At 37.0% G+C, this 13,890-nt stretch overlaps 1 protein-coding gene across 2 annotated transcripts in view; it reads right to left on the reverse strand.

Moving 5' to 3' along the window:
- Window positions 1-13,890, reverse strand: part of SH3RF1 (SH3 domain containing ring finger 1) — an 81,981-nt gene that overhangs the window by 11,789 nt on the left and 56,302 nt on the right. For both annotated transcript variants that reach the window (XM_071432042.1, XM_071432043.1), the window contains exons 5-9: window positions 13,161-13,463; window positions 12,194-12,304; window positions 5,185-5,339; window positions 2,657-2,827; window positions 2,234-2,493 (exon numbers count right to left, since the gene is read on the reverse strand). In XM_071432042.1, coding sequence (XP_071288143.1) covers window positions 2,234-2,493; window positions 2,657-2,827; window positions 5,185-5,339; window positions 12,194-12,304; window positions 13,161-13,463 — 1,000 coding nt within the window. The remainder of the gene's footprint in view (window positions 1-2,233; window positions 2,494-2,656; window positions 2,828-5,184; window positions 5,340-12,193; window positions 12,305-13,160; window positions 13,464-13,890) is intronic.

Below are 13,890 nucleotides of genomic sequence, written 5' to 3' on the forward strand. Positions count from 1 at the left end.
AACCTCGTCTTCTGTAGCTGACCCTTCCCAACTCTTGAGTAGCATGAACATTTCAAAAGAAAGATAAGGAGATTGTAGAAAGACTTGTTTTGGGTCAACAAACAATTATTAATGCTGGCTTTTTTCATAAGACCACATCAGTTTTCCTAGAAGTAGCTGCTATTCTTCAAGATATGTCTACACTCGCATGCAATTTATGTATGACAAGCATGGAAGAGCCTTCTAGTTTTGTTTTCTTATTGCTGATGGAATTGATAGGAAAAATGCTTCTTGTCACCCTGTTTTCATACAGATTATCCTTTAATGAAGTAAGCAAAATATATATTTTCATTATAGATCCTTCCAATCAAAGGATGCATACTCCCTCAGCAAAGGTGATGTCAAGCAATGTCTCACTAAGGTCATTTGAAGAATGGTCCTTGAAGCCCTGAGCTAAACTGAAGCTGGAGCCCTGCATTATCCTGTGAAGCCTCACCCAAAGATTAGCACTCAGCAAATGTGCTAAGGAAAGCTCAAAAGGATCACGTTTCAGATGTTTACTACAAACTTCTCTGTAACATTTGAACATAAAGCAGCCACAATTGCTTCAGTGCTCAGGTCCTTGGAAGGGACAGATCTGTATTTGTGACTAAGAGCACACCTTTGCACAATCCAATGTTAAGGTCTCTGTGATGAGAGTCCAGTCCCTTCTTAGTTTTCATTTTGGACCTGAAAAGTCAGTGGGCAGTATGTTGTCACAATCTCAGCTGAATGGAAGTTTAAAGCTTATTCATCTTGACAGTGGTGCAGAGAAGCAGGGACAGAAACGCCTCCGGAGCTCACAGGAGATTTCTCCTTTGTGTTGTCACTTGCAAGCTCCTAGGCAGCTCAAGAGAAGGCTTTTGAGTAGAAACCACCTGTGCCTAAGAGGCAGAAAAGTACAGATGCTTTGCTTAGTTTCTCTTAGCAGTTGCCAGCAGCATCTGGTTATTTTTATTTAAAGGCAAAGAATAAAGTTGTTAGGACTAACACACCTGCTCCAGCTTCAGATCAGACTGGAGGAAGATGGGGCCAATTAAGGAAATAAGATAAGTAAAGACATATGTACAGATCCTACCTTCAAATGCAAACCTGGTGCTGACATCTGACCATGCACAGGGTGTTTTAGGAGATGCATGACTCTGAAAAGTGGGTTAATCCATGGATCTTGAGCCCATAAGAAATGCCCTTCTTATGGGGATAATAGAGCATACCATTACCATTTTTTGCTTTCTCCTTTACTCTGCCAATAAGAATCCTGTGATAAAAAAAATCCCCTTTTGTCATGATGCTCAGCCAGGAGATCACAGACCCTAAATTCAAGGCTGAAAGGGGAAGCATTGGGATAGTCTGAAATGGGAGCTTTCCTTTTTTTAATTTTTCTTTTGAGGTCCTTGAAGCAGCTGGAAGAGATTCAGCTCCAGTTGTGTGGTATTTTCTTAGCCTGGCAAATCCACAGAGGAGTGCATGGATTTGGTAAACAAAAACCTCTTGAAAACACTACTATCAGTCTTTTTGGCTCTGCATTTAAATAACAAGAAGGCATGTTTCACTATGATGTGGCCTGCCCCAGACAGTAAATGAAGAGTTACACCTTTCAGAAATACAGAATTTTATAGATCATAATGGATCTTGATGCCAGTATCACCTCAGCATTTCGGAGTCAAAGCTGAAAGAAGCTGCAGTCAAGGTTAGAGAACAAGCTGGAATGTCTAAGGACCAACCCTGAGCCAGAGACCTGAAAAGGAACACTAAAGGTATTCAAAGATGTTAGAAGATAATTTAAAAGTGAATGCTAAATTAGAGCGCTCTGTAGCTCTTATGCAGTTAACACATAAAAAATAAGTATGACTCAGATGTTCTTATCACTTTTATTACTATATGAATTGCATATGAGTAGGAAAGCTCAAAGAATGTCCCCATCCCAGATACTGCTGGAACAACAAAAAAAAGAAAAATTCCACCTGAAGTACTTGCATATAAATTCTCAATAGTGGGAGTATGTACGTACACACAGTTGCTTAGAGAAGAATAATAAAAGATGGAACAACTCAGACTGCTGTTTCAGAAAACATTCAACTATAAACAATGACATTAAGAAAAGCTTTAAAAAACCTCAGCATATACTTACACAGACCCTCACTCCAGTCATTTGTCAAGATGGACTCTACAGTTTGTCTACCACAGGTAACAAATTTTGTGGGTTTTTCTTTACCTGTTCTAACTGCATTTCGAGCCTGGTTGACTGTCATTTGTCCTGTGACATGCATAAGGACCTTGGTTTGTGGGCTGGTTTGGATATGTGCTGCAGAAACCACTGCTGTGGGCACTGTGCTGGAGTTCACTGCCACACCATTCCCCTGGAGCTTCTGGGATGTTCCACTAGCAGTGGAAGGGCTGACCATAGTCACCACTCGTCCTGTTTGGCCAGCAGTAGACATGGGAACTTTTGTTTGTGATGCACTTGTCACTGTCCTGCCAAAATTTAAAGCAAACAATAAAACACAACTGAAAAAAATCAGCCAGTTACTAAAACCCATAGGTCTTTTAGTATGCAGTTGTAGCATTTAATACAAGAACAGAATAATTTTGGATTTGAAACTAGCTAAACTGTTTAGACACCTGTATAATACTGTACCTTGTAACTGGAGCCACATAATTTCCAGGAAAAACACCAATCTTGCTTGTGTGCATGGAAGTTCCCTTGAACCAGCCATCTTGGCAGCGTTCAAATACCAGGAACATTTCTCCTTTCCGCAGTTCCAGTTCATCTTCTTTTCGAGGAGTGTAGGGGTAGATAGCAATATACCTGAAAGACAGAAAAAGAGATGCAAATGATAAAACTAAAACAGTTCAAAACATCACTTGTGTTTTCTGGCACAGAGAGTTCAGTCAGAGATGAGAAGGCATGGCAGAAATGACTGCGATAATCCATCATACCATTACAATATTGAAACAGAAGTTATGGTAATATTAAGAGGAAACTGTCATTCCTAATGAAAGTTAGGAATATCCTCTGAAGTGCACTTAAATGGAATGCAAAAGACTTGTAATAGGACTGTTCATCTTCTTAATGAAGTCAGTGATCTTAGTTAAGTAGGTGTTTATCAACTACACATCCCAGTGTATCCCACTTTTCTTTCCCTACTCCTGCTTCTCGTATCTCTTACACTGTGTGACACATCAATTTCTTTTTTATTTGGAGAGCTGGGGAGAATGGAGAAGTTCTGATAGCTGGGAGTGAAAGATCAGTGTCAAGAACTACATTTCAAACTGCAAAACTAGAAGATCCTGTGCAAACTTCAGTGCAACAGAAAAAGATGTGTGACTGAAGCCTATGGGTAAGGTGGTTAGCAGCTAACTCACTTGTAAAGTTTATTTCCTTTTATGTTTTCTAAGCAACACTAAAGCATAATACAGTGCATTTGAAATCTAACTGAGAGTTCAGAAACATTTGCATTTTTTCTTAAAAAAATATTCTTAGGAAAAAAGATTTTAAAAAAAGCTGAAGCTCTTGTAGTTGCATCTTGGATTGTTCCTAGGGAAATTTTCAAATAGGGTTGCACAGTTCTCTATTATTAGAAAGTGATACTGTTTTAACTACCACAGTATTCTATTTACTGCCACGTTTGAACCTAAAAAAACTATTTGAACCATGTATACAATTACTGACCCAGGCCTACAGAAAACAGCATTCCAATAAATCCCATTTTCTCTAAAATGTACTTTTCACAAGGGGCAGCCAATTAAGTAGTTGGCTAGACTATCCCCTTTTATGAAAAAGGATCCACAGTTACTTGCAGTGCTAGTCTGTCCCACTCCCCTTGTAACCCCAAGGACAAAAAAGTGGCTTTAGAAAACATTCTTTCATCAAAATATTTCTCTAGTGCACAGTAACAATAGCATTAACTGCATGCTTCTCCTTTTTGCATTTTTATTACATTTTTATTCCTTGCTGTTCACCCAAGAAAATTTGCAGTATCTACAAAAATCCTTTAAAGGCAAGATAGGTACCCAAAGCAAGCAATAAATTCACTTTAAAGGCAACACATAAAGGCAACACTGGCAGCAGAAGGCTTCACTGGTACATGATTTAGCAGTGATCTACAAAGCCACACACTGAAGCTCTATGGAAAAGCAATTGATCTGCTTTAATTGATGTTCATTAACTTCCCTTTCAGTTAATTTATTCCAAATTTCATTAGTATCCTCATATAGAGCAATCCTTTGAAGGTGGAAGATGGGAGTAAATGAGATGGGAACTTGATTAACTGTACTAGGTGCAATAATCCATAAGAAGCAATGTTAAAATGCCTGACACCAAGAAACAGCCCAAATCCAGATGCATCTGCTATACAAGAAGGGTGCTTTTCTGGAGTGGGAGGAAACCTAGTGGGAAGATAACAAGGACAGAACAAAAGCAGTCCTTATTCAAACTTGTCCCATTAGATTCAGCATCTCCTGAATTTAACATTTTCTTTTATCATTCTTATTCCCCAAGCTGCACACAAAGAAGTTTTCAAGAGGAGAGATGTTGTTAGGAACACATGTTAATATACCAAATATTTTCACCCGAAAGGATGACGCACGCTTGCTTGTATTGCAAGTGTGAAGACATAATGCTAACTAGCAGCTTTCTGCCTTCACTCCAAATTGCCACCCACTAATTAAGTGCACTGTAGAATCTTCAGTCAAATTTCAATTGCAACTGACACAAGTAGTCTGACAGTAACACGTTTAACAGTCTAAATTAAATACAGCACTTTCTGTGTTTTGGCATAAATTATTCCATATGAGAATAGCCTTTTCATACCATACATAATGGAAAACATTGAATAAATTCACTCCAGTGAAATGACGCTTTTGAGTTATCCAGTATTCAGTGCTAACGCAACGATTCATTCATCTTCTGCATGATAAATATATTTTGAAGTGAGTTCTTTCCATACACAGCAACAGGTGATTATATTTATGTAAGACATAAACAATGTTCAGTGTGGGACCTGTTTGGGGATATCACCTTTCTGCATGTTTTTTTTCTAAGGTGCAGGTTTGGTTTTTTGGCAATTCCAGCAGAACAGAGCCAGTTGCCGTGCTAAATGTACAGGTGAAGTTGGTGATCCCGTTCCATTTTTCTGTCTGGAGAAAAGATTCAATTTTACTTACACACTTGGACGAGTTTGCTGTCGTAAATGTGCCACTTGGTCAGCTGATCCTGATGCAGACCTTTGTATGACACTTGTAGACTGAGGTCCAGAAGTGGCCGATGCAATGATTGCAGCAGACAAGAGAGGTGGTGGCGGAAGTGGAGGATTCATATTCTGATTTTATAAGAACAAAAAAAACAGCAACAGATGAACAATATTGTTTGATGAGTTCAATAAGCTGGAAAAAAAAAGAAAAGGCATGATATTCCAAGGAAGTGGAAAAAAGCAACTGAGTCCAGTGTTGCTTTACCTACTGTTACAATATAACTGGAGAGTTAGCTTTCTCTCTATTTCTTTTTCTTTCAATTTAAAATCTTGAAGTTTTGGCAGCTAATTAAGCAAATGACAAACAATTTCTCAGCACAGCAAAAAAGGTGTTTCTAGTTATAACATGTTTAGGATAGGGCTCGACAAAAATTCAGAAGCCTTCCAGGAGGTAGATTTTGCATCCTGCTGCTGACTTTATTTCATAACATGATTGTTTTTGTAACCTGAAGTTGAAACATAATATACAATTCAGCTGCAGTGCACCCAAAAGCACCTCTTCTGGGGGAAATTTTCTTTTGATGTATGGGTTACAAAAGCAAGCACAATATGAGACCATAATCACTGAGCTATTGTTACTTCTTTCTCCTGTTCTTCTAGTCTAAAGAATTAGCTTTTGAAATTCAGTATTATCAAGATTGGTAATCTTTAACAAATACCCCAGTAAAAAGGCACCACAGATCGTAATGGGGGTCCTGCCTACAGACTTCTGTGCGTTTTAGAATCAATGGAGCAATTGTTACCTTCTGCTCTGTAAGGCCTCAGACAATTCTTTAGGACCTTGTGTACTGACACTCCTGGGAAAAGGCACTCACAAAGAGAGAGCTTTTCCTTCCCCCTTTCCAAAAATAACTATTTGTGTTACAACACACAGGAAAAGAGTAATAAAAAACCTCCTACCTTTGAAAAAGTGAAACTGAATTAATTTCAAACATAATCTTCCTAAAACCCAGAGAACTAGAAAATTAATTATCAAAATATCCTGAAGTAGTTCCTGGCACTTTCAACACATCAGCATATAAATGCACAGCATTGCATTATCAGTTTGGAAAGTATGTAATTGAAAATCATTTTAATTCCCCTCAAACACTTCATTTCTAAAGGGTTTTGTCCTTTTTTTTTTTCTGTTTTTCTAAACAAAAACCTATATGGAAACAGAGTTTTAGTTCTACACTGTGTGATTATTACTCTTTTACATTTGGTGGAAATGTTAATAAAAAGACAGCTCTTTAAACCAGTTTTACACTGCCAGGTCACAGTAAAGAACTGCATAATTAAAGACTTTCAAATCTAGAGAAAACTGATCCAACTCTTACAGAGTTTCAGTCAAAATTGTTATGCTTAGCTATGGTATAAATTGCATGTTATTTAATATATAATGAAATATTCCTATTTTATTTCAAGCTTTTTTTCTGGCCATACATTAACACATTCTTAAGACCAAGCAGTCCTTCTGTATCCAATACTAAACACAAACGACCTGCTGGAGAAACATCACCAAGAGCTTTGATACTAATAGGGTATTTTTTATAAAAATGACAATTGCATTTGCTTCATATTCAACCCAACCATTTTTTAAAGTATCCAGATAATTCACACTGAAATACCAACATTTCTCTCTCAGCTGTTTTACAGCTGAAGTTATTTGTCCCTCCCAGTTAGACATTCAACAAATGTCTTAGTTCAATCCAAGCTGAATGTGAGCATCTCACTTTCATGTAACCTATTAAAAGAATAACAATTTTAATCTTTTTTAGGCTTCTAGATTACTTTGTATATGGTAGAACTTGTAAATTCACATTAGGAGATGATTAGTTGGAATTCTTTGAAATTAAACCTATTCATGCACAATATCAAGGTTGTCACAGTTCCCTACTTCCTGCATCTCTAAAGGTGCTGAACATTGCATTTTATTCATTTGAACACATAATATACACTGAAGCTTTAGCTGCAATAAAGGCACCTTCACAGCTCTATTTTATTCTGCTTTATTCAGGTTCTGTTCCCCTCACCATGTCTATCAATATGGTAATGAGACCAGCAGTGAGCCACAGCACAATTAAACTCCCAAAGACTTGGAAAGAAATCTAAATAAACTACTTCATAGACTTTAGAGGACTAACACTCCACAGCTTGCACTGCTACAACTTGGTAAAATAGACCCAAATGATCTAGCCAAGTTTTCAAGAAGTTTTTCTGGCATGTTTAAGATTTTTCTAGCTGTTGAGAAACACACCTACCTCCAGGACACTTGCTAGTAAAAGAGCTAAATGTCATCAGTGTATTATATAACCCCCACAGCTTGTGCCTCATTAATCATAATTCAAACTACCTTATATTCTTCAACATAAAGAGCAATTTCTCTTTTGTGCATGAGAGAACAAGACCAGAAAAATTAGCTATTTTTTAATTTTTGAAACCTTCAGCACATAAGTGAATGCAAACCATCCAAATATACACCACCTCTTTCTGCTAATTTAGTGCACACACCATTAGACACCATTTCAAAGTCAACATTTCCAGTCTGTAGAAGTAGCAGTATGGACATTTAGGTTGATTGCAATCCAAAACACTTTTCACTTCCCAAGAGACTGTAAAGGCAGACTGAAAGGAAGATAAGTTATCTCTTATTGCTAGATTGTTTTTCTGCTGCTGCTTTTGAATGTAATTCTAACTTTGCTGTGGTACATTTAGTTTGTTTTTCCCATATCATGGTTCAAATCACATACTTTAAGATTATTTTTCAATAAAATCTATGGCAACCAGATCTACTCCATTAGATAACAACCTTATAAATTACATCCAAGAACTTCCTTCCAAGTGAATGAACCTTACATAATTGTACGTGCATATTTTCACCCAACTACTGCTGGACTTGACGTCTGTTATTTTTATTTTGCAAAGAACTTTAAATATACTAAACACCTACAAGGTTCAAAAATGCCAGTGGCCAAGATAAGCAGACCAATTAATGCCCTAATTAGAGGTAAAGCTGTGGTTGGAAGTCCCAAAGAACAGTGTAAGAGATAATATCACAGCCAAAAGCTCTGGCTGTGAGAAGTCTGTCTCAGTTCATAGCTTCTTCAATTTCAAAGAATCAAACCTCAAATCACAAGCCAAGAATTAATGCTGCTGTCTAAAGAACCTCTGATGCAAAATAAAACTTTGAAATAAGTTATCACAAGTTTTTTGAAGGAAAATTAAAATTTGCTTAAATGATACAGGCAGTAGAGAGCATATATGGTCACTTGACAAGAGCACTCTCATTCCTAAAGCTTATTTGTGCCAATTTTGGCTGAAACTTTGTAAATTATTTACTTCATACAATACTGGGTACCAAAGAGCACCTACCAGACATTATTATGGACAAAACAAAATTAATACAATTGGCATTTTTGAACCATCAGAGAAACATAAAAAACTAAAATGCAATCCTATACATGTATACAAATAAAAGAGTCACAGACTCCCTTGGGTTAGGAATTAATCCAAACTGTCTTAGAGAAACTTGTTAGATAACAAGACAGCTCAAAATTATCTCCTGTTGACAATAAAAATGCCATCTTTCTTACAGGAGATAAGAGAAGACACTAGCTTTTCCTTGCTTTGAGATTCAGGACAGATAAATGTAGCAAAGATGCACAAATTCAGAATTACTGTAAAGAAATACATTATTCTCTTCTTCGCTGATGGGTAATCATGCTCATTCTCTCAGATTTCTTTCTTCTCTCTCATCTGAGTTTAGAATTATATAAAAAACGTGTATAAACACCTTGCTTTCAAAGAACAATTACTTTCAATAGTGTTATAAACACCAAAACAACTGATAGGAAGGACATGAAATAAATGACCTTCATGCTAAAGAGAAACTCATCCTGTTCCCATCCAATTTCCTTGTCAGTTGCTTAGTATTCAGAAATTAGGAAAAAAGCTAAAGGGAGAAACTCAGAGAAATACAGGAACTTCTACTTACAAAAGCAAAAAAAAAACAAGAGCAAAAGTACTCAAGCCAACCACTCTAATGTATTAAACAATCACAATTGTTCCACAGCTTAAAATTAATGTTCAGAATGTCAGGAAGGGTATTTCCAGAAGGGAAACATCTAGATAGACAAGAACATCACTTTCTCTCTTGGCTGGTCAGAACTATTTTGCACATTTCTAAAATGAAAACAAGAGCTGATGAAGCAAGAGGAAAAGTGTAAGTAAAAGATATACCTCACAGTCTGTGACTTTACAAACTGCATCATCATCTAATATTATCTATCATAAAAGAACAGAGGAATAACCTGACTCTAACCTGAGCTGCCAGCTTGCATTTTAGTCATGCTGAAAACAAGTCAAGAAACAGAACATGATGTACAGAAGGCTATTGACTTTTAAAGAGGGTGGCAGAGAATAATTCAGATTCTCAATGGGAATTATGTGCCTAATTGGAAAAATAAGCAGGAACATGGTTATCACAAAGAGAAAGTAGCACCCCAAGATATGGGACAATCAATGGCAGGAGTTTCTCTCCATGCTGCATTTAGCACTGCAATTTAATTCCTCTGAATACCCATGGTGAGATCGCCTTTGAACAAGCTTAAGCAACTAAAGCACCCAGGGTGGTTTAATGACTTTGCACCACCACCAAACTAAAGTATTTTTCCATGTTGGCATCAAATAAAGAACTCCTGACTCTTAATACCAAACAGAAGTGTTTGTTATTGAAAGAAAAAAAAAAAAAACGGCTTCTGACAGAACTTCTGAAAGTATGCATTGAATGCTGTCTCCTCAATCCTCTCCAAAAGTATCTCATAAATCAAATCAATTACTCATTGTTTGCAGCATATATGTTAGCTAGACTTGCATTCTGCTTAACAACACCTTGATTCTGTTTGCTCAGTTCTCACAGGTATTTTCTGGAGGATAGCTTGAAAGAAGTATAAAAGACTAAGTGGATTAGTATATAAGCAGCTAATTGTTTCTAGTATGAGATGAACACCTCATAGGCAAAAAAAGACCTGAGGGTTCTTCCTGGTGGACACCAACTTCAACAAGAGCCCACAATGTACACAGATTGCCCAGAGAGGTTGTGAAGTTTCCACCCTTGGAGATATTCAAAAGCTATTTGGACACAGTCCTGGGCAACTGGCTCTAGGCAGCCTTGCTTGAGCAGGGGAGGTTAGACCAGACAACCTCAAGAGACCTTTCTAAACTCATCTGCTCCATGACATTAAAATATGAACCTAAATATAATGAGATTATTAACTGTTTCCAGATTAGCATTCATTTAACAGGAGGATTACACAGATAATCCACAGATAGAAGGAGTCAAAATTTAACCAAAGTAAGACAAAGCACAGCTACAGCTCAATCTGCCTTACACAGTAAGGCAGGGCAAAAGCACATGGTCCATATAACTGTGAGTAATAAAGTTGTCTGTCTGAAGAGCAAAGAATGTGAAATACATTTACTTGGATGAGAGCAATTACTAGTTCACAAAAGATGACAAAAATTTGTGGCATCAGGCTGGATATTTAGCTGGACATAAACTTTATGCTACATTCAGGCAAATTTTCAAGATATAAGAATCAGGCTAAAAAGATAAAAGGGTTACACTATCAATATCTTCTCCATTGAAAAAGACTGTGCAGTATTGCACCGACTTCTGGCATGTGCCACCATGTGTGTACCATGCCAAAAGAAAGTACTGGAGATAATCCAGAAAACAACAGCATCATAATTTAAAGGACTGAAAACTGTAACTTTGGAGTTCCAAAGAAAGAAGCAAACCAAGCAACAAAGCAACCAAGCCCCTCCACAGCATTTTCGTAAACAACAGAAAGTTGATACCACAAGACAGACAATTGTGCCTTAAATTTTTCAGAAAAATATGTAAAATGATGCAAATGCCAACAAGTTGAAAACAAAACTAGACCTATTTAGCAGCAAGGCTATTCATTATATTTTAGTTGGTTTAAAGACTTCAAGGATAGACACCTGAACAAGATCAAGTCTCAGGGATTTTTTTTTTTTTTTGGCTTGCTTGTTTGGTTTTTTGAAGTGAAGATCTATTATTCAACTGTGCCTCACCCCTTAAAAATTAGGGGCACAACTTTAGACTGAATGAACTTAATTTCAAGAACTTTAAATAAAGTCACATTAAGATCCCTTAAAGATCTCTGAAAACTGGTATCCATAATCTTTATTGCAGTAAGGCTGTCATGAGTACAGTATGATTTATGGCATTCCATAGCTTTTCTAACATAAGCATAGGAAACTAAGGAATTCCAGCAGGTTTTAGAAAGAATACCTGCACTTTTTGAAGGAAATATCATGTCAATTGTTCAAAGGAAACATCATTGCAATGTATTTCTTCCTTTAAAAGATGGCCATTTGCTACATGTTTTCCTATTGATCCCCAAGAGCCTAACTTCAAAATGCTAGACACGTTCTTCATCTGCCACAGGTGTACATGCAACTAAAATCACCTTATTTAATAAGGAGACAGCAGACTTTTGAAGTTATTTCAGATAATTTTGAAAATCTTAAGTAAGACAGAAACACCTGGCAGCTGTGGTACCAAGTTGCTGTTTTTTGTAAGAACCTGCTTGTTTCCCCAGACTTTCCCCCCAGCATGATTTCTTTTCTACTCATGCTTAAAAGAAAGACTTTTCTGGAAGGAAGTGTGCTTCTCATGTTTACTAAGGAGAAATTACAGAGGAAAGCTGGAGAAATGGATATACATGACAAGATGCAAACATTTTAGCAACAGGGCTTTTGCTATAGTTAAATTCATACCACTGTCTATCACATGGACACAATTCCACAGAACCATCATTTCAAATCAGTATATTGGAACTTGAGGGAAAAAAACCCCAAAATTATACAAGACCAAAGGAAAATGGAAATGCTGAGTTTTCTTAAGCAGTACTTACACCAAGAGCAGCTTGGTAGGTAACTTCCGAGGGGAAGGTGAAGGAAGGCCCTGTTGTGACTGGGCTGCTGGGGGGTGGAGTCACAATCAGCCCTGTAGTGCCAATATGAACCTGGGAGAGAGAAAAAAGGGTCAGTTCTGTGTACTTTAGTAACAGCTGGTATTGACAGAGCTGTAAGCTTCATGGTCAAAATCACCAGTATTCTACCCCTTGTAACCTTAAACTAAACCTAATTTTTAGTTAGATACTCACATAAACAGTGTTGGATCACACTGCTTGCTTTTTCTTTCTGACATTTCTCAATGTTTGGAGATACACTGAACCAGCTACATGAAACACACTTTTAACCAGTGTCAGCTTTCTTTTTTTTCCATTAAAGGCTGTCAGATCCCTAAGATGTGCAAATAAAGCATATTTATGAGCTCAGGTAAAACATCACCAATACCTCTTGGGCTCCATTGCTCTCTCTTTTCCCAAAGCATAATCACTATACGAAACAGCCAATTTTTCACAAACTGCTGAGCAAATAAATAAAGTCAAATAAATATTTCTACTTACCACAACCAGATTAATATGCTAAATATCTGGAATTCGTATAATCTTCAAGTTGAATATTTTACTTTTATAGGATGCACTTTACTAATATTCATTATTTCATTCAATTTAGAAAAAATAAATAAAAAAATTACATCACTCCAGTTTCTAGTTTCCACAGTTTAATAAAAATCTTTGTGGCACTTTAGAATATATCAACTGCAAAAAAAAAACAAACTAGTCTATAAGACCAAAACTATTTGCTATCATATCAGAAGTGTTAGAGAACATTTTCTTTAAATGTTCTCATGTTGGAAGGTAAGTTTTTTGAAAGCGCACATTTATTACTAATTAGACACAATTAAAAACTTGAAATAAGTAATCTGACAAGATCAGAGGCCTTTATAGCTATAGCTGATGCCCTGTGAATTACCTGAGAGGGGGCACTACAGGACAGCCCGGTCAGCTCACTGATGCGGGCTGCAGCCGTGGGGTTGCTGGAGCTGATGAGGACAGGAGGACTGATTTCCATGGAGTGGCGGTTCTGAGAAGACTGAGAAGCCTTGTTGGACATGGTGAGGGAGGTAAAAGAGTGTCGTTTTTTGGTGTTTTTCTTGGTATCGGTGTGCTTTTGGGTTGAATTGTTGTGGGCTGCCCCAGAGGTACCTTCTCCAGAGTCAACAGCAGAACCTGAGGGCTTGTCCAGCTCTATCAACTGTTTGGCTGCTGTGTTAAACTACAAAAACCAGTAACATGTTAGTGTGTTTTTTATTTATAAAAGTCACCTGAATGTAAAAAAACATCTCTTTTCCTTTTATTCGTAAGATAATCTCAACCATGCAACTTAAAACTGTGGCATACCAACCTACTCTACCAATCTGTCAGTAGAGAGTGACAAATCATTCACTACAAACTCAACAACTGCTGGGGCTGGTATGAAATTTTACCATCAGAGGTAAAATTTCAATCAATAAGTACATAATGCCATAGTCCAGACATGGATTAATTCAGCAGTAACCACTGCCTGTATCATCTAGAAGTCAGACTAAAACACAGTGGTCCCCTTTGACCTTATAACAGAAAAATCTGTGCTACAAAACTTCTTGGATATTTATGTCATTTTCAGCCATTTTTTTGTTTTGTCTATGACACAATCCTGCACA

Source organism: Agelaius tricolor, unplaced genomic scaffold (assembly GCF_023055355.1).
Source record: "Agelaius tricolor isolate 1412-34295 unplaced genomic scaffold, bAgeTri1.0.p SCAF_8, whole genome shotgun sequence".
NCBI lineage: Eukaryota > Metazoa > Chordata > Aves > Passeriformes > Icteridae > Agelaius > Agelaius tricolor.